The sequence below is a fragment of the Rana temporaria genome, chromosome 3, assembly GCF_905171775.1.
Source record: "Rana temporaria chromosome 3, aRanTem1.1, whole genome shotgun sequence".
Lineage (NCBI taxonomy): Eukaryota > Metazoa > Chordata > Amphibia > Anura > Ranidae > Rana > Rana temporaria.
Genome location: NC_053491.1, coordinates 424,635,606 through 424,663,604, shown reverse-complemented (window position 1 = coordinate 424,663,604; position 27,999 = coordinate 424,635,606). Strand labels below are relative to the sequence as shown.

The window sequence follows — 27,999 nt, the reverse complement described above, 5'->3', positions numbered from 1 at the left end:
AATTCTTAGATATTTGAGGCTATACTAAAAAAAATCTCCAATTCTCAGATGTGATGGCTGCATTCGTTTTCTTTTTTTAAGCTCTTTTTAATTTAATCCAATCTAGTGATTTGGCCAGAAAGTCTGTTTTTCAGCAGAACACTTTGTCCTGTGTAGCTAGATGTAGCAGTTACAGTGGCGGGGGTGCTTACTATGATCAGCTTTCATGTAAAACCTTCATGTAAAACCTTCACCACAAAAAGATAAAAATACTGTAACTGCTTAAAGCAGTAGTAAACTGCAGTTAATGGGGAAAAGAGATAAAAAAATGTCAACGGCAACGTCATAATGTGCTAGTATGCATCGCATACTAGCACATTATGACACACCTAATTTAGAACAAAGCCCTCCAGTCCCACGCTGTCACTGTCGAGAGGGCTGACATTGGTCTTAATTCTGGGTTTGTGTCCTAAGGCTTTATGAGTGGCGATGTGCAATGATGTCACTACTGCGCATGCACGTGGGAGCTGCCGTTTATGGAACTGGCTTTGAAGGTCTGGCACAATTTTCTGGACCTTCAGAGCGCATGCGCCAGTAACGTCACTGGCATGCACTCTAAATATCTCCTAAACTGTGCAAGTATAGGAGATATTCACAGTACATATAGGTAAGCCTGACTATAAGGCTTGTCTGTTGGTACAAGTGGTATAACAGAGTTTACTACCACTTTAAAGCGGGAGTTCACCCGAAATTTTTTTTTTAACATTAGATTGATGCTCATTTTGTCAAGGGGAATCGGGTGTTTTTTTTTAAATCGAAGCAGTACTTACCGTTTTAGAGATACACCTTCTCCGCCGCTTCCGGGTATGGTCTTCGGGAGTGGGCGTTCCTATTTGATAGACAGGCTTCAGACGGTCGCATACATCGCGTCACGAGTAGCCGAAAGAAGCCAAACGTCGGTGCGGCTCTATACGGCGCCTGCGCACCGACGTTCGGCTACTTTCGGAAAATCGTGACACGATGTATGCGACCGTCGGAAGCCTGTCAATCAAATAGGAACACCCAGTGCCGCAGCCCATACCCGGAAGCGGCGGAGAAGATCGCTCTCTAAAACGGTAAGTACTGCTTTGATTTAAAAAAAAAAAAAAACACCCGATTCCCCTTGACAAAACGAGCCTCAAACTAATGTTAAAAATTTACTTTTTGGGTGAACCTCCACTTTAAATAATGTTAGCTGGCGTTCAACTTTAGTTTGTTAGTGCATCTAAATCTGCTAGTATATCCAACACTCCCCTCCCCCATATTAACAATGCTGCTGTCCAAAAGGTGCCCCCTGTTCTCCTTTATCCAGCGTGGGGGAACTAATACAGGAGATGTGCTACTCGCTAGATCACCAGGTGAAAACAGAAGTGGAAAAAAGAAAACAAATGCAGCCACCACATTGAATGATTGGTCAGCTATAGTATACATTTTTGTTTTCAAATGAACAACTGACCTGTTTAATGCTCCCACAAAAATGGCAACACAAAGTCAAAGGGCTACATAAATCGCAAATATCTTTATGTATAGATACATAGGCTCTTATGTCATTTACTTTAGTTTTGGATAAATGGAACCTTTGTCAGATTTTTCTTACAGTCTGTGACCTAGCTGAGAAGATTATCCCTCATAGTGGGACACCAGGACACGAAATTAGGGGAACTGGTATCACTGGGTTTTAATTTTTTTGGTCTGTGATCTCACACCACTTTCTGTCCCTTCGACCCTGGGAGAGGCAATTTCTCCACTGTGGATACAAGCAGCAATAAAAACCTAAGAGGTTCTATTCCTCCCTGCCCTACCCTCAAAATGTATATGTTCTGGTTACAGCTGATCTTCAAATTTTGATATATGCAACAAGACTGATCCTACATTAGAAATAATGCAATAAATCTAAATATCTATCTCACTGAAAACCATAATTTTAAACATTTAAAATGCATTTATTGTCTTCCCAAACACATTGTAAGCTCAATACAATTTGTAAACATTACCGAATGAATAAAATACTAACTCGAAGCAGAATCTAGAAGACAAGCCCGCTGGTTCATTCAATGTGAAGGAGAAGACTGCCTCGTCACATTGCGTCAGAGCCGGTTGTCAGGATATGGTCCTAGACGGCTCTATATTTAGCAACCCCCCCAGTTAATAAATAATACAGACCCTGACTAATTGTATTCGGCAGACTCAAAGTGCTGCATCTGGTTGGCTGATTTTCCATCAGGCTTTTCACACTAAAGACCAGGAACAGCTACCTATATTAACCCAATCACTTCCAGAGCCAGATGTTCTCATACACAGGGACAATAAATAAGTGTACCTACTTTCAGAATCTCCACATAAGGGTAGCCATCGGTGGCTATTCTGCTCCCGTTGATTTCAATGTGCCGAAGCCATTGTATGTGAGGCTGTGGATCGCTGTACACTTTGCAGAAGAACTCAGCATTACTTCCAATAGTAACTGATGTATTCGCTGGCAGTCCAGCTTGAAGGATTGGCCGATGAGGGGAACGCTCTAAAAATGAAAAAAAAAAAAAAGGAGATTGAGTGCAATTCCATTGCTTTTAGTCCCAAATGCATCGTGAATGTACTACAGTTTCATCAATAAAATAATTTCTTCCATCTTGGATATAATCCCTTCTTTTGCTCGAAACTCCCCCCTCGACACTTACAAAAAGTACAGCTTGCAAGTGCAAGAGGTGTAACAAAACCCATCACCAGCAATGCTTGTGAAGCCACTGATGGCCCACATAGGGACTGGACCCTTTGGGCCAAATTCAGGTAGAGCGGCGTACATTAGAGCGGGCGTAGCGCAGCTCATTTGCGATACGCCGACGTAAAATAGAGAGGCAAGGCCAGCATTCACAAAGCACTTGGCTCCCTAAGTTACGTCAGTGTAGCGTAAATGGGCCGGCGTAAGCCCGCCTAATTCAAATTAGGAAGGTAGTGGGCGTGTTGTATTAAAATTAGATGTGGCCCCATATAAATGACTTCCTGAACGAACAGCGCATGCTCAGAATCACGTCGCACATACTCCCTAAGATACGCCGGCTCAATGCTTTTGACGTGAACGTAACCTACGCCCAGCCCCATTCACGTACGACTTACGCAAACGACGTAAAATCCGACGTCCATACCCTACACAACTTAGACCAGCTATTTGGTGGTTTATCTTTACACCGGACGTACGCCTTACGTAAACGGCGTAGCTTACTGCGACAGGCGCAAGTACGTTCGTTAATCGGCGTATCTCGCTCATTTACATATTCAACGCGTAAATTAATGGAACCGCCCCTAGCGGCCAGCGTAAATATGCACCCAAGATACGACGGCGTAGGAGACTTACGTCGGTCGCAGGAAGACAAAATTCAGGCGTATCTTGTACGGTGAATACAGCACAGATACGACGGCGCATCCGTGGACTTACGCGGCGTATCATTAGATACGCCAGCGTAAGTCTTTCTAAATCTGGCCCTGTATTTCTGTGTCTGTGTACTATGGGAGACCAGATATAGTGAATGCAGGGTCCTGGGTTTAGTAACACTTTAAAAAGAAGCCTACGTCTTTGTGCCTCTACCTTTAGAGGTCTAATGGCATTAGTGCTGCGATATATTGGGGCCGTTTTGGCGGCAAAAGGGGAACCTACTCAGTGTTAGGTGGATTATCATAATGTTATGGCTGATCTCTGCATAAAAACTGGTATAAAAAAAAACACAGTGAGTTTCATGCAGTGGGTTACTAACTATTGGACAAAACATCTTCATCCAGCTGTCAGATATAAACCACACAGGTATTATCAATGTAAAGTGTTTAAAACAGCAATCGGCTATTTTTTTTTTTACACATTTTCAAACCGGTGTTAAAAAAGGTGGCAGCTTGTGCTTTCCTTTCTCACAATTTAATAAATAGGACCAACTGGGCATAATTAGCCAAAGTTTGGGTTAAAGTAGAGCTTTCTATGTTGTCAATAGTAATCAGTTTCCAACTTGCCATGCTCTCCATAATAGCCGACAAGTCTGCCTTTTCACAAACTGCTAAATTAGTCTTTGGTTGTGTTTTTTTTTTTTTTTTCATCCAGGAAGAAAGCAGTCACAATGAATAAAGGACGTGTAGCAGGAGCAGTCTGGAGACTAAAGAAAAAAAAATGCTGACAGACTAAATAAATTCAGCACCTTAAACTAGGCCTCATTGCCCCCTGCACAGGAAATATCTGAAATTTAATAGGATCTGTGAGGTGGAAATGGGGGTGGTGGGGAGTCAGAGCGGCTAAAATATGTAGGATAATTAAAGGCGGATGTTGAATGAAGGAAATATTTGAGTGAAGAATTGGCTACTTACTTGAGGAAATGGAGGGTAATTTCTTGATTTGTCAGATAGAGGGCAGAAAAACAAGGACTTTATTTTTTCCTTCCTGAAAACCAGCCCAGTGCTATCATAACAGGCACAAATGCCTAATTTCTTTCCATTCTTGTCTCAAATAACACAGCTGCTTGTGAAATATTTGTTTTGATTTTTTTTCTGGAGCGTATCATACAAGACATCTGTGAGGGGAATTAAAAATGGTTCCCTCGGAGTGATTACACAGCATTCATTCGTGATATAACTGGCTTAGGAATCACCAAATTACCTCAGCTACATTAAAGGCAATCAGTACAGTTTATGCAATGCCGGCCATTTATTATCCTATGGATTTAGTCCTTCAGGCCTTTGTCAGTCAGACGGAACAGAATGCCGAAATTTTTGCACACACAGTCACCTAGTTAAGAGTAACTCCACTTAACTGCTTTCTTAAGCAAGTACCAGCTGTGTGAGTAAAAACACAGATTTAACCCCTTCACAACTGCGACTAGACCATTTGTATTTTTAAAGGGTTAGCTATACAAACTGAAAATTCTGTGAACTTCCTGGAAGAAGTAATATCTTACGAAACGGATGTAGGGCGAGCGGCGCGCTGTCATCACCCAAGACGCTCTAAACGTTCCCCCAGTGGACGGGTGCCTGAGAGTTTTGTGTACCGGCTGGCACATTAGATTCAAGGCGATTTATTAACTGCATAACTAAGTGCATTTTTTACTTTTTAAATACATTTCTACTCATTGAATACACTATGTGGAGCTGTTACTGTTTCTTACATGGTGGGCACTGATACCGGTGAATTTTCTTGTGAATGAGATCCATCAGGACCACATATGTCTGAAACTGCGAGATTGGGACGTACTACATGCTGTTTCTGATCCCCTGTCATAAGGTATCGTGGAAATCCGGTAAGAAACCAATCTATAAGTCTGGTGGAGGACATGTCACTTTCTTCTTTTGGACACTTTTACAATTAATCTGTAATGTGGCACAGATGCACGGGTGTCTGACATCTTACCTGCTATTTATGGACTTTCTATTGTCAATACTTTGGACTGTTTATTAACTTTATTCAGAGTTAAAACCCAATTTCAGTTTATGGTTTTTTGATCCAAGTGTTATTAGTCTTCCCATCATGCTTCTGCCTCTGGGAGTCATGCTTGTAACTGCCAGTCTTGCAATGCCTCATGGGACATGTAGTTCCACAACAGCTGGAGGGCGGCAGTTGCTCACCCTTGAATTATGACTTGGTGTGTGCGCGCTCAAGTAAACATTCTTGGACTTTAAAAAAAACGATATGGCTATTCTTTAAAGTGACCATGTTCCAGACTAAAGAAAAGGTTTGAAAAAAACAGTTTTAATACATGTCCCACTGTCAGCATTGGTGTCCTGCTGCCCCTACTGCTGTCTGGAAGAATCCTCTGCATCACAGATACTTCCAGATGTGTTGAAAGCCTGGATCTCCACGAGTGCCTTGGTTCATTTTGCCAGCCCCTATGACACTTATGCCCTGTAGTGATATAGGGGCTGACCGACCGAACCACAGACCCTGGGGGGGCCAAGCACCCAACATTTCCAGAGGTAATAGGGTAGGTTTAAGTTTAAAGCAGAGCGTAGCCCTAAGGCCTCATGCACACTGGACATTCTAAAAACGCCACTAGAGTTAGCTGTAGAGTTTTGAATCTTATATGCAGTAGTGTTTTAGCTTTTGCTAGCATTTTTTTTTAGCAAAGCTATACTCCCACAAAAGATTATAGGTCAAAAGCCATTAGTAAATGCCAAATAGCCATGTTTATTTTTATTTTTTCTAGCTCATTTTACCTTTTTTTTTTTTAGAGAGAGAGTTTTTACAGCTGAAAAACTCCTTTTCAAACCCACTAGCTCTGGGGGGTGCCAGCCAAATGCTGATAATGTGCATGGACACATAAGATATGCTGGAGAGTTTACGGACTTCAGAAAAAAAAAAAAAAGCCTGAAGCCAAAACAGCAGCTGTAAAAATGTCCAGTGTGCAATACATCTTGCCAGCAGGAAGGATTTTTATTGCAGGACACACATACCAAATCTCTTCTGTAATAAGTTTCTTACCTTCTCCTTGCAAGGGTGCTCAACCTGCGGCCCTCCAGCTGTTGCGGAACTACAAGTCCCATGAGGCATTGCAAGGCTGACAGTTACAAGCATGACTCCCAAAGGCAGAGGCATGATGGGACTTGCAGTTTCACAACAGCTGCAGGGCCACAGGTTGAGCACCCCTGCTTTAGAGTGTACACCAAGCTGCACATGCACAGCTCAGTGTACATTCACTGCACACCTCAAAGCCAGGGAGTTACTTTATCCTAGGTAACAAAGACAGTAGAAGACCCCAAACCTGGAACTAGCTGGGAAGATTATGTCCACGCTAGCAAAGAAAATTGCAAAAGATGCATCAATGGAGAGGAAGCAAGTACTGGAGAACTTAGTTTAGTTTTGTTCCAACCAGTCACATTTGCTTCCTGGAAGAGCCAAGAACTATGATCTTACAGATTTAGGCAGTGGGCCAATCAGGAGTCTACGCATTGCTGTAATCTCAAGTAATAGGTGACTTAATCTATAAAAACAAGTTCAGTTTGTTCTCTTTGCGGTGATGAACGGAACCTGTATTTAGATTTAGTCACCTAGTACTTTAGGTTAAAGCTATGGGTGGACTTGTGGTTTCCCGACAACAAGTTCTTGGGTACCAATTGCTAGGCCACACAAAGGAAAACTCAAAACATGCACCAGCATTGGTCAAAAACCTGGCCAACATTGCTCTTCCATGCACTGGCTTGCACCATGAAGCAAAACCCGTGTCAGCTACCACCCTACTTTGTACTCATCTTAGCTCACATCAGGGACATTTTTGTTTGCTGGTAGATTAGTTGTTCTTATGAAGAAGAACTAAGTACTAAGAACTTAGTTCTTAATGAACTAAGAGTACATTCAGCATTGAGCCATAAAGTGTTTACTGTATAAACAAGCAGCAGATGTACAAGAACATTCCAGCAGGATCTGTGGTCTTGGAGGAATTATAGATCATAAATGCAAGCTTGAATTGATTGACATACTTTTGCGGACTCTTAATGAAAAAACATTTGTGTCTTACCGACTACATCCAGCTGGTAAGTGTGGTTAATACTGCCATATTTGTTCTCTACGATACAGGTGTAATTTCCTTTGTCAGATGGAACAACTGAATCCATTATAAGACTCCATGTCTGAGAACGGACCTATAAGTGCCAAAATAAAATTATTAAAATATATATTTTTTATTTTACAAAAGAGAATCTCTGTAAAGCACTTTATGTATATGTTCCATTACACTAAAATCACCCTTCATGTGGACACCCCTCCTCCATGGCATGTCCTAGTAATTTGTCAAGGTAGAAAAACAGCCAAGGTCATAGCTGGTCGTATTTATCGTTATAACAATGGTCAAAGTAAGTGTCAGCTTTCAAACACCCAGGACAGAAGACATGTCTATGGAGACATGCAAAAAGGACAGACAGCCTCATGCCCAAATACTAAAGCTCTGCTGGTACTTACTATACAGAGGAAGCCTAGCTAGGAGTAAGATAAAATCAGAAGACGATAGATAGATAGATAGATAGATATTCAGCACTTATATAAAAGGGAGCGAGGCTTGTTATTATATTTATTAAATTACCCTCAGCTTGTTAAACCATCTAACAAGCTCAGTAATCAGCAGGGGGAGAGATTAATGAGCCTCAACTTCTAAAACTTCTGCTAAACTAAAGAAGACAACATGCTGAGACGAGAGAAAAGATGGCCAAACTTCAAATCTGGACTGGCACGCAAGGTGATCTCATGTCCTGGCAGATTCCCAGTTAAAGTGGAGCATCACTAATATGGTCATAACACCAGGCAGTCTTGAAAAGAGGAGGAGAGAGGGGTTACTTTGCTGGTCTACCTTCTGGACTGGGGCTTATACTGCTCTGTCAATGTACTAAAATATCAGTTCTTCTAACACCCTATCATAGAAGTATTGCTGAATTTGTTGTAAAGCATCTATATAAGTATGCATACCCATGAGCAACTGTTCCCTCCTGCATGCGGAGGTTTGCTCTAAATTTGCAAAGTTTCTGAAAGTGCATCTCCAGACAAAACTATTTATTTTAGATTTGGAGAAAGGTTAGGCAGTCTCAAGTTTGTATTATGGTCTGTGTCCCTATTGCAGAGATTCACCCATCTATTTTTTTTCTAGTGACCATTGTTACAGAAAAGGAAAGAGTCCTCCTTAGAACAAAAGGTAAGGGGAAATCTTCCAATGACCACACTTGTTGCGGGGATAACTGTCAAAGAGGGGAATGTCCCCTACACCCTGGGAGATGTCTAATTAAACTCCCCATTGCATCTCTAAGACAAGGTGGTAAGGGGAAAATTGTCCCAAAAGGTACATAGACCACAGAAAAAAAACTGGAAGGGGTTGTAACCCTTTCCTACTCAATTCAAAGGAAATGGGGAAAAAATGCTTTGGCTATACACACACCAACACTTTGCAAACACCAGTAAGTGTAAGGTTCCTTTGAATTAGTGAAGGTGTCTTTATAGAGTTTTGCACCCTATAGACAATTGTAATAAACATAATAAATTCAAAATATTTCTAAATAGTCAAGAACTGCAACTTTTATCACAATCTTAAAAAACTGTTTAATGACTGGGAAATGTGTTTGCGAACAAGGGTATTCCATAAAAGTTTTGATTTGGCCCTGCATATGGTTTAATTTCCAGAATGGCATACGGTTCATCTCACTTGCCTGGATTCCTAAATTGTGTGATAGGAAGTTATCAGTTTCCAAGATTTCTGGCAGGATCAACAGTTTTTTTTGTACTTAACAGATATAAAAAAAAAAACACTGTAAATAGTATAGTGGGGTGTTTTTTTTTTTACTCCCAACCAGGACACTGTGTGCACAGAGTTTGCATGTTCTTCCTGTGCGTGTGTGGGTTCACTCCAGGTATTCCGGTTACCTACTACATTCCCAAGACACGCTGATAAGTTAATTGGCTCCTGACTAAATTGGCCTTTGTGTGTGTTTTTGTAGTAGGAAGCTTAACTCCTTAAAGGGCAGGGACAGATGTGAATGTACAATATGTAAAGTGTTGGTTATAGACATTCATTGCTAGGGTATACATACATTTGAAGTATGTACCTGGGTGCAGCAACGGTATATTCATTCACTATTTACACAGGCTTTACGTCCTAGTTTTCAGAGATACACATTGGTTGGGCTCTACTGCTTCTTTGCTCAATGAAAGTATACAAGTTGGCTGATGGATTTAAAACAATGTACTTTCTGTGTGGCCGATATCACATCTCAGTTGTTTAAAATAGAAATTGCACCAGAGCTCCTTCTCTTTTTTAAACAAAGCTTAAATCATGTATGGGCAAAACTGATAGAAATTCAGCAACCCTAGGGGCTAGTTTGAGTTGCATGGCCATATTTATCACAGGGGCCCAAGGCAGCAGGGTCTTAGGCGGCAAAAAAAAAAAAAAAAAAAAAAAAAAAGTGCAACCTGACATTATTTCTCTTGTCCAATTACTGCTGGACCCAGGGGCAGATCCAGGATCCAGGGAAGGGGGGCACCGTGGCAATTGCCCCCCCCAAATAGCGAGCAGGTTGTCTGGTGACTTAGCGAGCAGGCTGCTGAGCAGGCCGCCACCGCAGGTAAGTGAGCAGGCTGGCGGGCAGGTGCCGCGGGTCAGTGGATAGGCTGGCGGGTAACTCAGAGCCGGCGGGCGAACAGAGAGAGACGACACCATCTCTCACCGCCCCCCTGCATCACCGCATTTCCACGTCTAAAAGACGACTGTCAGGCAGTGCATTCTCTCACTGCACGCCCTCACTCTGGGACAACAAGGACACTGTCACTAGCAAGTGACAAGCTGCATCTGATAGCAGGCAACAGTGACAAGCTACATCTGGTGACAGGCAACAATGGCAAATGACAAGCTGCATATGGTGACAGGCAACTGTGGCAAGTAACAAGCTGCATCTGATAACAGATGACGTAGCAAGTGACAATCCCACCTGGTGGCAAGCAACGGTGGCAAGTGGCACAATGCATCTGGTGGCAGGCGACGGTGGCAAGTGACACGCTCAGGGCTTCCACTGATTCTGCATTATGGCGAGTTGAACTATTTCATTATACATTACAATGTAATAGTAGACATAATGTGCTTCAATCATCCTTACACCATACAATCACGGTACCATGATGATTGAAGTGCCAACACCAGCCATCACAACATATTGCCCGCGAACACTTTGGCAGTGACCTTCCCGAGAGTAGACTATGGATCCACCCCTGGCTGGACCATGCTGGGTAAATCCAGACATAGAAGTGAAGTGGAAATGGGGCAAATGTAATGCTAAGAGTAGTAAAAAAAAAAAAAAACTCCATGTGGCCTTCTTCTGCAGTCAACAGAAGATCTGTAAAGTAAACAGCATCAACCTTCAGTTGTATATTCCAGTTTCCTAATAATAATTACACAAGAAGGAAAGATACCATTTGTTTTATAGCTGGTTTAAGCTCCAAAAACCTGCCCTCGCTGAGCAACGGTATCGGTCTTACATTCTGAATTATGTAACCCATGATGCATCAGGTCATATGTTTTAAAGACAAGTTGTACCTTATAACCACCGATGCGGTGATCTGGTTTGAACTCTTTGCTGTTCTTCAGCCAGCGTAGTGTGGGTGTAGGTGTCCCGCCTGCCGGACACCTGAACTTCACCGTTTTGGCTGCTGGTACAGCATGCAGTTTCTTCTCCATCTTTTCTGGGTTTGCCCAATATGGACCTGTTAGAAAAACAGACAAATATTAACTGCAATATAAAAATATGGTTTGATTTCCTATACACACTAGAAAGTTTAAAGATAACTTTGACTTTGTTGTGGCAAAGGTTTGAAAAGGATATCTCGTCAACAAAACTATGATATCCACCCAAAAATAAACATGATTTGGTTGGACTTGGTCTTAACTATGCTGTATATGGGTAGTTCTAGTTTACTGCATATGAAATGCCAACCACTATGGTTCTCTGATTGCCAAGCAAAAAAATAAAATAAAAGAATAAAATAATTTCTTTCAAGTCAAACAATTTTTAGACTAGGCATTTTCTTTTCAGGCAAAGCTATGACCTTCTGCTCATAAAATAAACCTTACCTTGTACTGCAAGTGTTAATAGTGCACCGGGGTCTTTACTCAATTAGGATGGCATGGGGCTGGAGGAATCCCACAGGAATTTAAGGTATGTGTTGTTTAAATGTGAACGGTTAATGGGAGAAAAAGGATCATGTGGCTGCTTGACATTAAAACGGATGAATGTGGGGGGCGGTTGCACGATTCTGGGAATATAAACTTGTATAACACAGACAAGCTTTTACACAAAGGTCCGTTTGAACGTTTCTCCACAGAATAGTTTTAGGAAAATATTACTACTTAGTATCAGTCCATTATTCTAACCTTTTGTTGTAGATTTGAACATTTGTTAGCAATACCCAGAAGCATGTGTGACCGGTCAAGAATTTTCTAGCTTGAAGCAATATTTTGAAGGATGCAGCCTTAAAATTTCTTTGCATCTACCATTGGCCGAAAGTCTGCCGGTTCCTGCCGAACAGACCATTTTCTGACGATTTTCTTAAAAGAAGTAGCTTTGAGAGCTGGTTGTATGGCATGGATGAAATATACCCCCAGCACATCGACATGCTTGTTTATGGGCAAAGCTCTTTTTCTATGTAATCATACAATAATCAATGTCTCACAAGGCTGCAGTAATGCAGACACTACTAAAAACAATTACATTTGCTCCTCGTAAAAAAGTACAGACAATACTGCTTATCGTCACTCAGAGAATAGGTAAAATGTATATTATAGGTTTGTAACATCAGGGATGTATTCATGCAGACTTGTAATGTTACTAATATCGGTCGTAAATAAATAATCTAAAAAGTGCATCTTTCGCCATTTTCAAAAATTACAATAACTTTTTTTTTTTCTTTCTATTCTGTGGGGCTCTTCCGATGTTCATGATTATAGAAAAATCAGCTGGCATGGGAACATAGTGATAATAGGAAAAACAGCTCAAGTGGGAACAGAACGATCAGACAATAACCAATGTGCCATTGTTTTCAAAAAGTGGTCGAGTCTTTTGTTATGGCCAAGTGCCCAATCAATGCTGACTAGAAGTTTCTTTTTTTTTTTTTTCTTTTTTTTTTTTAAAAGGTGGGCGTTACAAAAGACCGCTTTTCTTTCTCTGGTTTATGATTAGAAATGTCAAGGATGCTTGCATTGTTCAATTCTAGATCTTTAAAGTACAGATTACTTCTGGGTGTCTTTCTGTGTTTGGATCTCAGGTTTTGTTTTGTTAAAGAAAAGGTCCTCAGTTAAACACAGCTTAATGCCAAAAGGAAACTATTACCAATAGATAATTATATAATATTATCTACAGTCACATGTAGCTACTGCTTCCTTTTGAAATGCAGCATACCTTCTATTTAAACAGAAGAGACTGAAACATAAAGCTGTGCAGATTTTCAGTAAGGAAAGGTCATTCCAAGCCTTTACTGCCAACAGTAGGCCATATATGGGTTTCCAACTTTCAAGGCTAGCAAGTGTCTGCTCAGATATTTAAAAAAAACACAAAACGAAAATAAAAAAATCAGATGGGAAGAGGACTGCACCAATATGTGTGCGCGTCTCTGGTATGACTACCTTTCTTGGCTGCCACACAAAATATAGGGTCACCATCTGCATCCATTACCCATCTCTGGCAATCGCTATGGATCTATTTAAGATCAGCCACCAGCAGCCAAGTGTCAGGTCCAGTCTGCCATGTATAGATAAACTTTGGAATCATGATGATTTTTGGGAAAGGGAGTCCGGGTAACAGCAAATCATTTAGCATACAGACAAAAAGTTTTTAATTGCAAGTGTACCATGTAGGCATCATGCAAAATCCCTGAGCATTTACCTTTTTTCCCCCCAATATTTTTATTGAAAGTAGGTTATAACAAACATTGCATGAGAGACAATGACTAAGTAATACAATGAATAGGTGTCTTCATACATGAACATGGTGCACAAATTATCCGTAGAATGCAATGGTAAATAATAACTAGATGATAACATACATCGTGAGTAAAAAAAAAATGTAGGGGAGAGTAAACTCCCACCTGATGAGAACATTTTCTTTTAAGGGGGACTCCAGCTAGGGTTCTGAATACTTCCATAAGCATCATAATATTGTACCAAGTCTCCCAATTCTCCATTTTGCATACGGAGGCATTTATGGTCCTTGGAAAAGTTGCCCTCTCAGCAGTGCCGATCCTGACAGCCAGAGAGTTCAGAAGCGGGGTGAGGGGCCGAAAATGACTTCTCGCCAGGCGGGGCCTCTAGTAATTTGGGAGGGCCCTCCGCAGCTTTGCGGGGCCCTAAGGGGCTTGTATAGTGAGCCTATAGGGCGGATCGGCCCTGCCTCTCAGATCCAGAACTTAAATCCAGAACAAAAATGTTATACATTGCAGCTTACCAATCCTTAAAGTGATTCTAAAGCCTGAATATTTACCCATGCACGAAGGTAAAAAAATAATAATAAAAAAAACACCACACAACACTTTAGTAGGCAGCCACCCCCCCCCCCCCCGAACACTTACCCGAGCTGGATCGCAATCCAGCGATGTGCACGAGGGCAGGTGCTCACACAGCTTTCTCCTGGCTCAGACACAACAGCAGAAGCCAAAGGTTGTCAATCACAGCCAGTGAAGAGGAAGCAGAGGGCAGGGCAGAGACCCATTCTGTGTGTCTTAAAGTGAAGTTCCAACCAAAAGTGGAAACTCCGCTTATATGCCTCCTTCCCCCTCCGGTGCCACATTTGGCACCTTCTGGTGGGGGGAGAGGCAGGTACCTGTTTTTTGACCAGGTACCCGTCCCCACTTGCCACCTCCTTCCCCGCCTTGGGTTATCCAAAAAGCACAGCGTGCTTTGCGCATGCACAGTAGGGAACCAGCTGTGAAGCCGCAAGGCTTCACTGCTGGTTTCCCGTACAGGCAATGGCGGAGGAAGCACCCAAGCGCCGATAGAAACATCAGCTGGGGTGCCGTCATCGCTGGATTCCAGTATATTAAAAGTCAGCAGCTACACTTAAAATACAGCTTTAAGCACACAAGTTGGACTTTGCAGTGAGCTTGCATGAGTGGGCCCATAGCAAACTCTCTGAAAAGGTTGTTTGGTTCATCAAAAACTGGTCGAAATTAATTCTGTATATGGCCAGATTTACTATGGACAGTAGGCACCTCTAGGTGATATCCAATTTCCTGTAAAGAACTACACACTAGCCATGCTAGTACAAACCAGGTTCTTGCTTTTCACTCCTATGACATACAGTACTCTTGGCCCATTAATGCCATGGGTAGTCCAGACCATCAATAAAGCCAAGTAAAACAATATAGCAGAGTCAGGGCAGTCAACCAACCACAGGAAGTTAGGAGTTAACTAGATTTCTGGAAGTTTATCAGGTATTTTTATGTACTTGCAGCATTTTTTAAAGGGATAAAAAATATATAAAAATAATGGGGAAATTTGTATGTATTGCAAAGATGTACAGGTTATTTGCAAAATCTTCGTGAAATGACATTAACACACAGAATGCAACAAATAATAATATAAAAGTATCTACAGTAAAACCCATGCAAAAAAGCCTTCAGTAAATTGAAAAAAAAAAAAAAAATTGGCAGTAAAAATAAGAAAGTAACGACAACCAGCACATGCAACACTTTGGTGGCCAAATAGTAATGGTTGCACATCCAAATATTTATCCGCAATTGTCAGAGAAAGAGGATACATACAGTATATTTTAATTTCAGGATGCTTTGCGACTAGATGATGGATAGCTGGTCACTGTACCAAATCATGTAATAGGGCTTTCTGGCATATACGAATGAAATATATGTTTACTTACGATTAGGTTTAGAGTTCTCCGTTGCCTTCTCTTCTGAAGAAGAATTATCGTCGTCGTCATCTTCATCTTCGGCAGAAGGTAAGGCATCTACGGTAAGAAAAAGGTAAAATATTCACTCATTTAGCCATATATAAACCCAAGTACAAACATGTCACATCGCTTTGATATTTATTACTCCGGCTTAGAGACTCAAAACATGCATTCACGAAGAGAACGGTGCAATAAAATACACTGACAGGTATGGCACATTATCACGAGAATATTTTTCACATTTTCCTCTCAACATATTTTAGCTATATTTGTCAGCTAAAAACCAATAACAGTCATACATAAAACAAAAAGCTACGTAAAAAAATTACTTGAAATACATTTACCGTTTGCAGCTATAATGATTTATTTTTTATTGGGAATGGTCTACAATTTTTACCGGGATCAGATTTCAATTACATGCTCCCATAGGTCACTCTTATTTTGCTGTCCACTATGACCAAAAGGTCTCTGGGCAACTAGCGGTCTTTTGTATTCTTCATGGAATAAATTAACTTTATGGCTACTTTCACACTGGGATGACCGTCTGTTAGTGATAAAGCGGCACTCGCTTTAGCTGCGCCTTTCGGTTGCTAGTGGGGCTCTTTTTACAAAAAAAGTGCTGCCTATTCATTGCAATGGGCAGGGCAATTTGGGATCACCAAATACAGCGCTCCCAACCCGCCCCAAAGATGCTGTGTGCAGGACTTTTTGTAACATCCCGCAAGCACACCGCAATGAATAGGAGGCATTTTTCAGAGGCTATGTCTAGCGCTAAAGTGTCTGAAAACTGCCTCAGTGTGAAAGTAGCGCATGGCTGTTTTCCCCTAGAAACTCTGAACCAGGCTAATGCTTTTACAAAGATGATTTTATTAGATTTAGTCAGGGGAGTGGAGTCTGTAGATAAATCTCTGTATTGCCTGGTCTGGGATAGGCCTGGATGCCAGAGGAGACCACAGCAGATATAGTTTAGGGACATCGCCATATGATGTGTACAATCCTCACATCATTGAACCACACTGGGATCTGCTGTATCTGTGATCAAGGGAATTTGAGAATTACTAACTGTTCATAAACACACCTACCACACATAACCAAGGCATTTAGAGGCACATAAGGAAACTGATGTCATGCTCGTTTGTTGGGGAAAACCCCACTTCCTTTGTCTACTAAAAAAAATGTCTGACTCAGTTTTGTGTCTAGTCAACTTCATTTTTCATTACAGATCAATGCTAGCCAACTTTTTCTTTCCAGATATAGTATATAAGGGTTGGTACCACCATCACAATGCTGTGCATCTCCTTTGAATGTAGTTTCCCCTCATTTTTTGTTCTGCCTGCCAACCACCACTAATACAGGAAATGAGGGAAAATCTCCACAATGGCAAAAGAAGCATTAAATAATAATATAATAGAGGTGCTAAACCTTCCCCACTCTACTTGCTTTCTACTTTGCCCATTGGAGTGGATTTTCTCTCATATGTTCTGTCAGACACCTTCCAAACCTACAGGACGTAAAGAACAGGCTCCATCACAAACGAAACAGAAAGCTGTGCATGGTGGCACAAATGTTTCTATGACCAATTGTGTTCATGTGTTTGTTGTATGATTTTTGCACAAGGCTGTAGAGCAGGCATAAGCAATTAGCGGACCTCCAGATGTTGCCAAACTACAAGTCCCATGAGGCATAGCGAGACTGACAGCATCAAGCATGACACCCAGAGGCAGAGGCATGATGGGACTTGTAGTTTGGCAACAGCTGGAGGTCCGCTAATTGCTTATCCCCGCTGTAGAGGATGTTGGCGCTTTATAATTAATGAAGGGTGGTGGGCTATTGCTCCCCTTTCCTTGTATCTGTATTGTAAGTCATGCTCCCATGCTATTAAGCTTTTCTACTTAGCGGGTGTCCAAACTTTTGACCTCCCTGGGCCACATTGGAAGAATTGTCTCGGGCCACACATCAAATACACTGACAATAAGGAGAGTAGAAAAAGTAGGGCAACTTACAAATCACACGTATCTGAGTAATAAAACATTCCAATGATGAAAAATATAAAAAAAAATTGAGGGCAAAATAAAACTAGTGTGGTATTCAACACTTCTTTGGGCAAACTAACGCATCAATACCTGTCTCTGTGGATGTAGTAGCAATTTTCAAAGAATTATAAAGATATCATCAGATATTTTGGTTCCAATTTTGCCTTTTACGTGCTTCTTCCTTGAAAATAGTTACTCACAAATATAGATGCTGCTGATAACACGAATAGCGTGCGATTGTGTAGAATGGGATAATTCTCTTTGGGACGATAAAACAAAAAAAGCCCACTAAAAGGGATACTGTCAAATTTTTCTTTGATAACATGTGTTTTCCAAGTATAATCGCATTTTCACCCAAAAAAAAATTATAAAAGAAAAACCCCTGACATTCCTAAGTTTACGATATTATGTTGGGCCCCAAGTTGGACACCCCTGTTCTACCTCTTATAGCTACTAATTGATGCTACTGACAGTAATGCATGGTGTGTGTGTGCGCGTGATATCTTTGTTGAAGCGGATTTGATAAAATTTTAATGTGTCGGTTGTAAAACGAAATAGATAAAAAATTGATAAAAACTATGCATGTACAGTTGATAGGAGTGACTACTCTATCTGCAACACCAAAGCCATCCTATCAAAGATTTCCTCAGTTATATTTAGGCAATTATAATGTAGAATCTGTACTGGAGTACTGATGCAAGAGGTTAAAAAAAAAAAAATTTCCCTAGGAAAAAAAAAAAAAAAAAAAAAAACACGACACACACACACACACACACACACACACACACACACGATCTTATTAGAAAAAAAAAAAAAGAAAAAAAGAAAAAAAACTTGATTAAATGTGCAATTTATGCTGCCATTTTTAGAACTAGTGACACAGTACTGAGTCCTTTACTATTAATGATGCATTGGCCACCGGGGGCACTGTCTACTTTCATTCTACCGCATAATGAATTTCTGTGTACAGCATTAGAGGCTGCTGCATAATCGCCAACAAAATAAAATAGGACAAAACAAGTACACTATAGCATTTCAGAATACAGCAGTGGCTCTATATTTTAGTAAATGATTTCAGTTGATTTGCCATCAAAGAAAAACAACATGTCTTACAATAAAACATAATTTTTAATTTTTTTTAGCCTCATACACAGAAGACGTTTCGGAAACTCTCCTTTAAGACTCTGTAGCAAAACCGTGTTAAAACTGGTGATTTTGCCGTGTTTCAGATGCATTTCCTGTGAGTTTTTGGGCTGCCTGCACCTCTGAAAAATGGACACGTGAATCAAAAACACAAATCGTGGGTGCGTTTTTACAGCAATTTTGATTAATTTCAATGAGATGCTGTCAAAAACGGCAAAGATACAGCATGCAGGACTTTTCATAACGCACTGCACCGCAGAGGTGTGAAAAGTCCCATAGGACTCAAAGGGAAACATTTTTCCTGCATTTTTCTTGCAAGGTAAAAAACACAGGAAATGCATATCAGTGTGAAAGGGATTTAAGTCTTTCCTCCCGGCAGCAATGTTTTGACAGAAAAAAAAGCTTGATGCTTTTACAGGCTTTTAGGTGCATTTAAAGTTGCCAAGAGCTTGGGCGTTAAATCATTTCATTAGCCAGAATAATTATTCATTTCAATAGCCAGAATAAATTAACGCACAAGTGCTAAATGCCCCACGTGTTAAGCAGCGTCAATGTTTTTTCTGCCAAAAAGCTGTTGCTCCTGGATGCACTGAAGGTGGGGTTTTTCCTGCCTCTAAAAGCACCTGCCATTTAATGCTGCTAAAAACCATAGTATGCATAGACACATAGGTTAACATATAGGGTAGTTTAGAGGCAAAAAATAAATAAAATGCCTAATGTCCCTAGAAGCAGCGGCAAAAACATCCAGTGTGCATTAGGCCTTAATAGTATACTAATCAAATTTGAATGCATGGTACAAATACTGTATAGTAAGCTAACTTTGTTGAAACTAATAATAAACTAAATGCGAAATTCTATTTAGTTCTTCCTTGCTATCTAACATTTATGAAGCAGATCGGGAATTGTGTTTGCCATAATTAACCGTGTGTGTATTGTGCTGGCAGAACAAAATATTACAGCGCACACTTGCAAAAAATGTGGAAACTGCAAGTTTTTAAAACCGCTTCCCCCAAAAACAAGTGTAAAAAAAAAAAGAAATAATATTCAGCTCATGGTACTGGCATTTAATATTTTAGAATGTCGCTCTTTAGAAATATGTCCCTCTAAGTCTGTCCCTTATCCCCAACATTGCCATGTTTTCAAAGCGATAGGAGCTGCCCATAGAGTCCTATGTAGAATTCCGAAAATTTACTAGCACGTCATGCAACATTTGTTGGCAGAAAGTTGGACAATTGTCAAAAGGAGCATACCAACGGTCAGATTTTAGGACAAAAGTCTGCCAACAGACAATTCCCTGATAACAATTTTACCGTGTGTATGAGGTTTACGGACAGCCTCCACAGAAGATGTTATAGCTGCAAAAGGGTGGATGCCATTAAAGTTCATGTGAATGTAAAGGCAGGTGTCCAGTGGCATACTAAGTGGGAGGTGGGCCGCCCGTGGTGTCCAGAGCTGTGGGGGTCTGTGTAATGTAAAGGGGTCCAGAGGTGCAGGTTGCTGTGTAATGTAAAGGGGTCCAGAGCTGCAGGGTGCTGTGTAATGTAAAGGGGTCCAGAGGTGCGGTGCTGTGCAATGTAAAGGGGTCCAGAGGTGCGGTGCTGTGCAATGTAAAGGGGTCCAGGGGTGTTGTGTAATGTAAAGTGGTCCAGAGGTGCAGTTGTGGAGAGGGGGTACACAGTAGTGACAAAAAGATATTGAAGGATGCCGAGGGCAGTGGGGTGTTTTTACATTTTAAGGTGGGGTGCCAGCTATAGGATCCGCCCCGGGTACCAAATGCTCTAGGTACGCCCTTGCAGGTGGCCCAATAATTTTGACAATATAGTGTATATAACTGGCTATATTGACATGATTAAAATGCTTTATTTTTTTATTCTAAATGGCCTTTGCCTTCTTGCTTTTCCATGGTATGATTATTGTACTTTTTATATAGATTTCTAAATAGTTTTTTTATTATAATGGAATTGGATTGAAAAGTAGACTTCTTGACTTTATAAAAAAGCTCAATTAGCATTATAAAGAGCCTTTATGATCTGGTCACATGTTGGATGTGAAAATATCTGCCTCTCTTTGTACGTGTAGTATGCCTGCTAGGCACGCTGCAATGTTTATTATACAGTGAACATGAGCTACTTTGCTATGGAGCAGAAAGGATCTTGAAAATCTCCCCATGCAACAAGCTCATTTGCCTGAGGGAGGTGCTCATTATCTCTCTGAAGTTGAGAGAAACATTAGGATAATGACAAGCGATGCTTAAAATCGGGAGCAGCACTGCAATTATGAAGTAGTTCATCACAGACTTGCACTGGGTAAAGGGAGCTGTAAAGCACAGCCATAGTGCAGTACAACATGAAATAAACAAACATGGCTGCCCCAAGGTACTTCTGTAGTGGGGACTGCTTTAATTTTTAATTTTTGGGCTTTTGTTTATTTTTACCAGGTGATCTGGCAAGTAACATTTCCTGTCCATCAACGGGCAGGCATCGGAGACACCATTGCACAGCAGCATTATCTGGAGAGGGTAGTGTTAAATGGACTAGAAGATTTTGATTTAGCTTTAATTTGTTAGTCACATATTTAAAAGTCTGATTCCAGCTGATACTATATAAGCATTTTTTTTCCTTTTGGAATAAAGGTATTACATAAATCAATAAAAAGCTGACCATTGTAGGCACCCCTGTCACTGTTACATGATTAGTCTCAACCTTCTAACTGACACTTTTGCTGGCCAGCTGGGTACGTTGAAGGAAGTTTTGAAAAAATGTACTTACTGGCCAGATCATCAGGTAACTAAAAAAAAAAAAAAATTATTTAGATACAATTAAGGATTGGTGAGCTGGAATATTACACTTTTGCTTTTGGGTTTAGATATGCTTCAACACACATTGATGAGATTTTTATATTCAGCTAACCATGATTAACGCACACTATATTGCCAAAAGTATTGAGATGCTTACATTTGTATGCACATGAACTTTAATGGCATCCCAGTCTTAGTTCATGAGTTTTAAAATATTGAGTTGGCCCACCCTTTGGAGATATAACAGCTTCAACTCTTCTGGGAAGGCTGTTCACAAGGTTTAGGAGTGCGTCTATGAGAATGTTTGACCATTCTTCGAGAAGTGCATTTGTGAGGTCAGGCACTAATGTTGGGACAAGAAGGCCTGGCTCGCAGTCTCCGCTCCAATTCGTCTCAAAGGTGTTCTATTGGGTTGAGGTCAGCACTCTGCGCAGGCCAGTCAAGTTCCTGCACCCCAAAACGTACTCATCCATGTCTTTATGGACCTTGCTTTGCGCTCTGGTGCGCAGTCAAGTAGGAACAGGAGGGGGCCAAACTGTTCCCACAAAGTTGGGAGCATGAAATTGTCAAACATGTCTTGATATACTGAAGCCTTAAGAAAGTTCCCTTCACTGGAACCAATGGGGCAAGCCCAAACACCTTAAAAACAACCCCACAGCATAACCCCCCCTCCACCAGATGATTTGGACCAGTGCACAAGGCAAGGTCCACATGGATGAGCGAGTTTGGGGTGGAGGAACTTGACAGAGTCCTGACAAAACATTTTTGGGATGAATTCGAGCGGAGACTGCGAGCCAGGCCTTCTCAGCCAACATCAGTGCCTGACCTCACAAATGTGCTTTTGAAAAATGGTTAAACATTCCCATAGACACACTCCTAAACCTTGTGGACAGCCATCCCAGAAGAGTTGAAGGAGTTATAGATGCAAAGGGTGGGCCAACTCAATATTGAACCATACAAACCAAGTCCCAATACTTTTGGCAATATAGTGCACTTGTCTACTTTTTGATATGGACTATAGTTCCTGTTTAACAAGGTTTTAGTTTAAAAAAGGTTTTCTTAAACTGTGAATGTGTGTAATGGCTACAGTGCAAGTGACCACTTCGAAGTTATGCATACAGGTTGAGGTCATGTCAGATCTCTAAACTTCAGTCACTCCCTGTTCTCGAAGGAAAGTAAATCTTCCCATCACTGCATAAAAGACTATATTATCAACAAGGACCACAAGCCACTGTCACAGATGGGCAGGTCTGAGTGCCAAGGACTTGTGCAAGGCTGGGAAGATTGCTCTATAGAGCAGACCTTATCTGGTAAATTAAAAATATGTCTTTGAGAAAGACCAGTCTGATCCTCCAACTTCGCCCAACTTCTGTTTGGCATTTCTCGGTTATTTTGATAAACTGTATCCAATATGGCAAACAAAACTAGATAAAAAAAAAATCATTACACCAAAGAACACATTGGGACACTTAATAAAAAAAAATAATAATTGTGGCCAAATGTCTTGTGAAGAACTTATACAAACAAATCCCTGCAACACGTCGCCAATGTTCCTTTCACACTCGCACCCTATACATGATACCAGCAGGCTAAAGGAGGTGACATTTCTAAATACTGCTACAGCTGGTATTCACATCATCTGTGCTTTTTACTATGCTTAACATAATTAGCTATCCCTCTTTGATCAACTGGTGAGGGATCAAACTAGCAGCATGGTGTCCCAGATAAATACTGAGAAAGTGTTAGAATGATATGCATTGCATTACAAGCTGAGTGAATAAGGGGCATGCGAATAGGTTTATGCACTTCTGTCTTTCATGTTGTTAATGTAAACAATATTAAAAGCCTGTATAATCATAGCAGGGGCTAATTCAGTTTGTGCCATGCAGAGGAGTATACAACTCAGCCAATGATGACCAAATGACTAAATAAAATGTAGACTTTGTATACTGACATACTGTATTAAAAACACTTATTTTTTTTTTTTTTAATTCCTCATCTGAGAGTAGGCCAGTGCCGACAGACAGCAAAGGAATAAGGGGCTGCTTTTCCTTGAATGCTTGTTAAGCATACTACATTTTGCATTATTAAACTGGCACAATATAAAAAAAAAAAAAAAAAAAAAAGAGAGAAGACTAGGCTAGATTTTCTGCCACTGAATCACTTGAGCTCTCCCAATCTTCACGGTAGTACTTTCTTTGGTTATTCACTGTGGTCCCTGGTAATAAGGCGGTTGGTCCCTTAGTGGCAACGGCTTCCCCTCTACCCAAGACCACAACAGGTTCTCTGGCCCGCAAGCTGCAATTCCAACCCTTTGCTCCTCTCTTGCTTCTAGATAGGCCCTCAGACAGCCTAGCAGCCAGATGTTGTCCAGGATAGGCCCAAACTCCGCAGCCCAGGCAATACAACACAAGTTCACCCAGACAGTCGTCCAGGTGGCACAGAACACCGACCGCCCGACTCCACCAAAATATATATATAGATTCTCCCAGCAGGCCAAGGGATTTAAGAAAACCCTGCCCATTGGCTGGGATACCCCATATACCCATAATCTGACCTTGCAATGCCCTTCTCATATCCAACGCCACCAGGTACCCAGCCACCTAGCTGCAAAAGAGAAGTGCAGCACTTACAGACTTCGAGTGAAATCAATTGATTCTCAACAATTAGCCAAGGTAGCTATACCTGGCAAGTAAATTTAAGAGCAACCCTGCCTGTCGGCAAAGCAAAGAAGCAAATCAAAATGAATGGATGCCTGAGGTACATTACTTACCGCCATATCCCCTGCTTCAATGATTAGTTACTTTTAAAACATACATAAACCCCAATAATTAACTATTTGCTCCCTTTTGGTCTGTTATACCCATTTGCAATATCTGTTTGCTGCCCTGCGCACTCTGCAGTGCCATCTAAAATAATAAGGAAGTGTGCAAGCAATATTATTATTATTATTATTATTATAATACAGGATTTATATAGCGCCAACAGTTTGTGCAGCACTTTAATACAGAACAACTTTCCTCATGTTATGGAGAAGAGGAAGTCAAAAACGATTCTTTAGTTCTAATACTTCCTGTCCTGGGATGACAACAGTGTTTGTCCATAGATACAGCATATCAAGCAAGTGTCGTCACCTTAGAAGATGAAGTGCGTTACAGGCACGATCATCAGGTGATAATAAATGGCAAAAAGTCTAAACAAGAAAATCAAAGCAGCCACTTTCTTTAAGCAATGATTAAATGCAATTTATAAAATATGTTTTCTTAGGTCTTCAATTATGTAATCATGTGAAAAACAGTTGCCTAAATAACTGGACATTCAAAGTGATCAGGAACTTGCTTTTCATGCAATTAAACACAAATCTTTACAAACCTGGTCAAGTCAGACTGAGCATGTGTCGATAAAATGCACAAGCAGAGTTTACCTGCATGGAAAATTGTCATCAATCCCAGGATCCAGAGAGAGAGAGAGAGAGACAATTGTAACTACATTCAAGTCTCTACCATAAAATATCAAGCTTGACACTACCCCTTCCTGCCTCCCTGTAGGTCACCAACTGGAAGGCCTGGGTGGTAGTAAGAGGAGGGGGGAAAGAAGAGGTTGCGATCTGCTTAGAACTTCAATTGCCTATATCTCTGGGTCTACTAATCGTTTTGACATATAGTTTGCACTAAAGGCAACTCCAGTTTTTTTTTTATAATCAGGACACTCATTTTAAAATTTTGCATTTATTTTTGGTTTAATGTTTCTATGACAGTTTTTCATAAAATGCATAGAAGGTTTTGTCTGACCCAGAGGCGTATCTAGTGAAAATGGCGCCTATGGCAAGCACTGAAACTGTGCCCCTGTCAAAACATTTGAAACCTTTCAGATAACCAGGGACAGAGAGGGACACAGTGCAACGTGGAAAGAGAGGCACACTGGGGACCACTGGCGGCTGGTGCTGAAAATTTTGAGGGAGGGGAGCAAACAAACTGAAAAAAAAAAAAATCAATTGCAGCCACTGTGCCAAACGCAGCCACTGTGCCATTAATGGCCAGTCATCGGCCATCATGGGGGCACCCGTCACTCCCCTCCCCAGGCCAAGTAGCAATATTAACAATTAAAGAGGGGGGGATCCGCGCTTAGGAATAAGTAATGGTAAGCTGCTGCCTCCCTGACGGGCCACATTACATAGGACATCTTGTGGAACTCACCAATAAGCAAAAGCAGCGCCACCATCCCTTCACTTTTTCCTTCTTCCTAATATTAACAATTGCTGTGCCGTCACCGTGCTTCAGCAGGCCGGCCGCGATGCCGAGAGCTACATTAGTGCAGCAGAGCTACATTAGTGCGGGAGGCGGCCACAGGAGGACGGGTGTTTCGTGCGGGGGGGTAGCTTTTTGCCGCCCCCCTCTCCATGGCATTTGCCATGGCTGCCATACCCTAGATACGCCACTGGTCTGACCTACAAGCCACAGCTTTGACAGCAGATACTGCAGCCCCAGTGAAATGCTAGCCTGGGATCTTTAGAAGGAACTGGAATGAGGGGCACAGTCCAGAGATCTTCCATCTCTTATGAAAGCTATTGTTATTGTGTGGAATGCAATTTCAAAAGTTCTGAAGACCATTTCATATACCTGTAGTTTCTGCCAGATCTCTCTTTCTGTAAAGGAACATTAGGTTTAAACAAGCTTTTCCTCCAAATAGAAACAGCATTGTATGGTTTCACAATCAGGTGAACAGCAGCTACAAACCTGATATGTTAACTCTGAACAACACGGTATCAGATCCAGATGGGCCGCTAGTGACACAGGCATACAACCCAGAATCCTCCAGCCCTGCGTTGAAAATCTGGATCGCTTCCCCTGTTATGCGCGTGCGGTTAGTCTCCGAAAGCTGAACTCCGTTTTTCACCCAGCTGATGCTCTGAACATCCTCTCGAAGCCTGCACTGTAAAACTAGCGAGTCTCCAGGGTGAGCCAAATACGATTCCATTTCTGGTTTGGCTGCTTGGGCAACTAAGTGGGAACAAAGAAATAAATCCGAATTAAAAAAAAAAAAAATAGGGAGGCCTTTATTTCTAAGTCTCATGAGAACTAGTTGGGATTGGACAAGAAAAGTGAATTATATTTTTATTGCATGAATGCAATCTTATAGTTAGAACATGAATTCCCAGGTCTAAGAGGTTTCTGATTACCCACAGTCAGGTTATCCTTCAAATAATATTTAATGAAAGATGACCTGAAAATTGAAAGTCCTTATAGTGGAGGTGGCCTATAACCAAGAATATTCTACCAGGCACTGCAATTCACAACTAGGAATGATCTTAAAAAAAATCTGTACTGTACATTTTGGATGGGAAGGGCTTAAAGGGTGTTAAAACAAGGGAGTTGAGAAAATATTTTCCTCCATATCCTCGATTTCTAAAGCCACCATTATAGATGGCCATAGGAATGGCTCTATATACAATTATGATCCAGGTGCTCTGTCCGCAGACCGTTATCGCCTAGCAGATAAGATGGGGAATCTTCAGTCCTTAAAGGAATTAAAGCATGTATGTGCATGGACTATACAAAATGCTGGATCAGGGAGAATGGGCACACTCTCTCTGACCTATAAAAAAAAAAATTCAGGTGGAGATCTCTTAGGAGCCACGGTCTGAATATATTCGATTAAAAACAGAAATTTAAAATGGTTGAAAATAGAAGGGCCCATGGTTATACCTGAAAGGCCTTAAAACAGTTGATTTAGGTCTACAAATAATAATTCCTTCATTGTGAGACTATTCTTCTAAAACATCAAATAAAAAAAAACAAAAATAAAAAATCCCGGCATTCTGCTTATAGTGGCAATTAAAAGAAAAAAAAAATGGAACTATGCAGGTGCTTCATGGGTGAAGAACAGGTTGAAAGCCAAGCTTCAAAAGGGTTAGTGTTTATTAAATATTAGCCGATGAGCATATTATTTATAGCGGTCTATCATAGCAATTGCCCATGGCACAAAATATCCAAGAACCAATTAACATAATAGCAAAGCAATGTAAACAATAAAACAATTCTAAATGTAACACACACCAGCATGAGAAATCTAATCAGAACAAAAAACACCTATACGAAAAGGTTTTTTTTGGGGGGGGGGGGGGGGCAGGTATTGATTTTGATCAGTCAGGTTTTCATTTATTTTATTTTTGCTGTCTTGTGTCCCATTACATTTGATTCCTGAACCAGTGACATAAAAACATTTTCAAAAGGCGAGGAAAAAAAAATCCCCAGAACAGATATCCCTACTGGAAGATTTCCCTTCACCTACTTTTCTGGTGACAACACTAACATTTTGAATTTTGCATCACCTGCACTACTGGATGCAATAATCATCAGATATAAAAAAAATAAAAAATCTTCCCACTAGAGAGACAAACAGCAATAAAAACCTGACAGAGGTTTTGGTTTAACATGCACTTAATTGTATCATGTTCACAACAATTTACATTCAAATGTAAAAAATCACTCAAATTTAATGTATGAACAGGGAGTGATCAAGAATAAAACAAACAAAAAAAATGCAAATGACTAATCATAAGTGATTATTTATATTGAAGTTTCCAGGGGTTATACCTTTTTCCCCTAGCTTTTTCTACCCTCTTTT

General features: G+C 40.8%; 1 protein-coding gene across 6 annotated transcripts in view; it reads right to left on the bottom strand.

The window, feature by feature from the left end:
* Nucleotides 1-27,999, bottom strand: part of FGFR1 (fibroblast growth factor receptor 1) — a 120,912-nt gene that overhangs the window by 29,586 nt on the left and 63,327 nt on the right. For 4 of the 6 annotated variants that reach the window (XM_040346220.1, XM_040346218.1, XM_040346221.1 and 1 more), the window contains exons 3-7: nt 26,109-26,372; nt 15,370-15,456; nt 11,043-11,209; nt 7,494-7,617; nt 2,343-2,533 (exon numbers count right to left, since the gene is read on the bottom strand). In XM_040346220.1, coding sequence (XP_040202154.1) covers nt 2,343-2,533; nt 7,494-7,617; nt 11,043-11,209; nt 15,370-15,456; nt 26,109-26,372 — 833 coding nt within the window. The remainder of the gene's footprint in view (nt 1-2,342; nt 2,534-7,493; nt 7,618-11,042; nt 11,210-15,369; nt 15,457-26,108; nt 26,373-27,999) is intronic. The other 2 variants (XM_040346222.1, XM_040346224.1) reach the window with 1 other exon arrangement.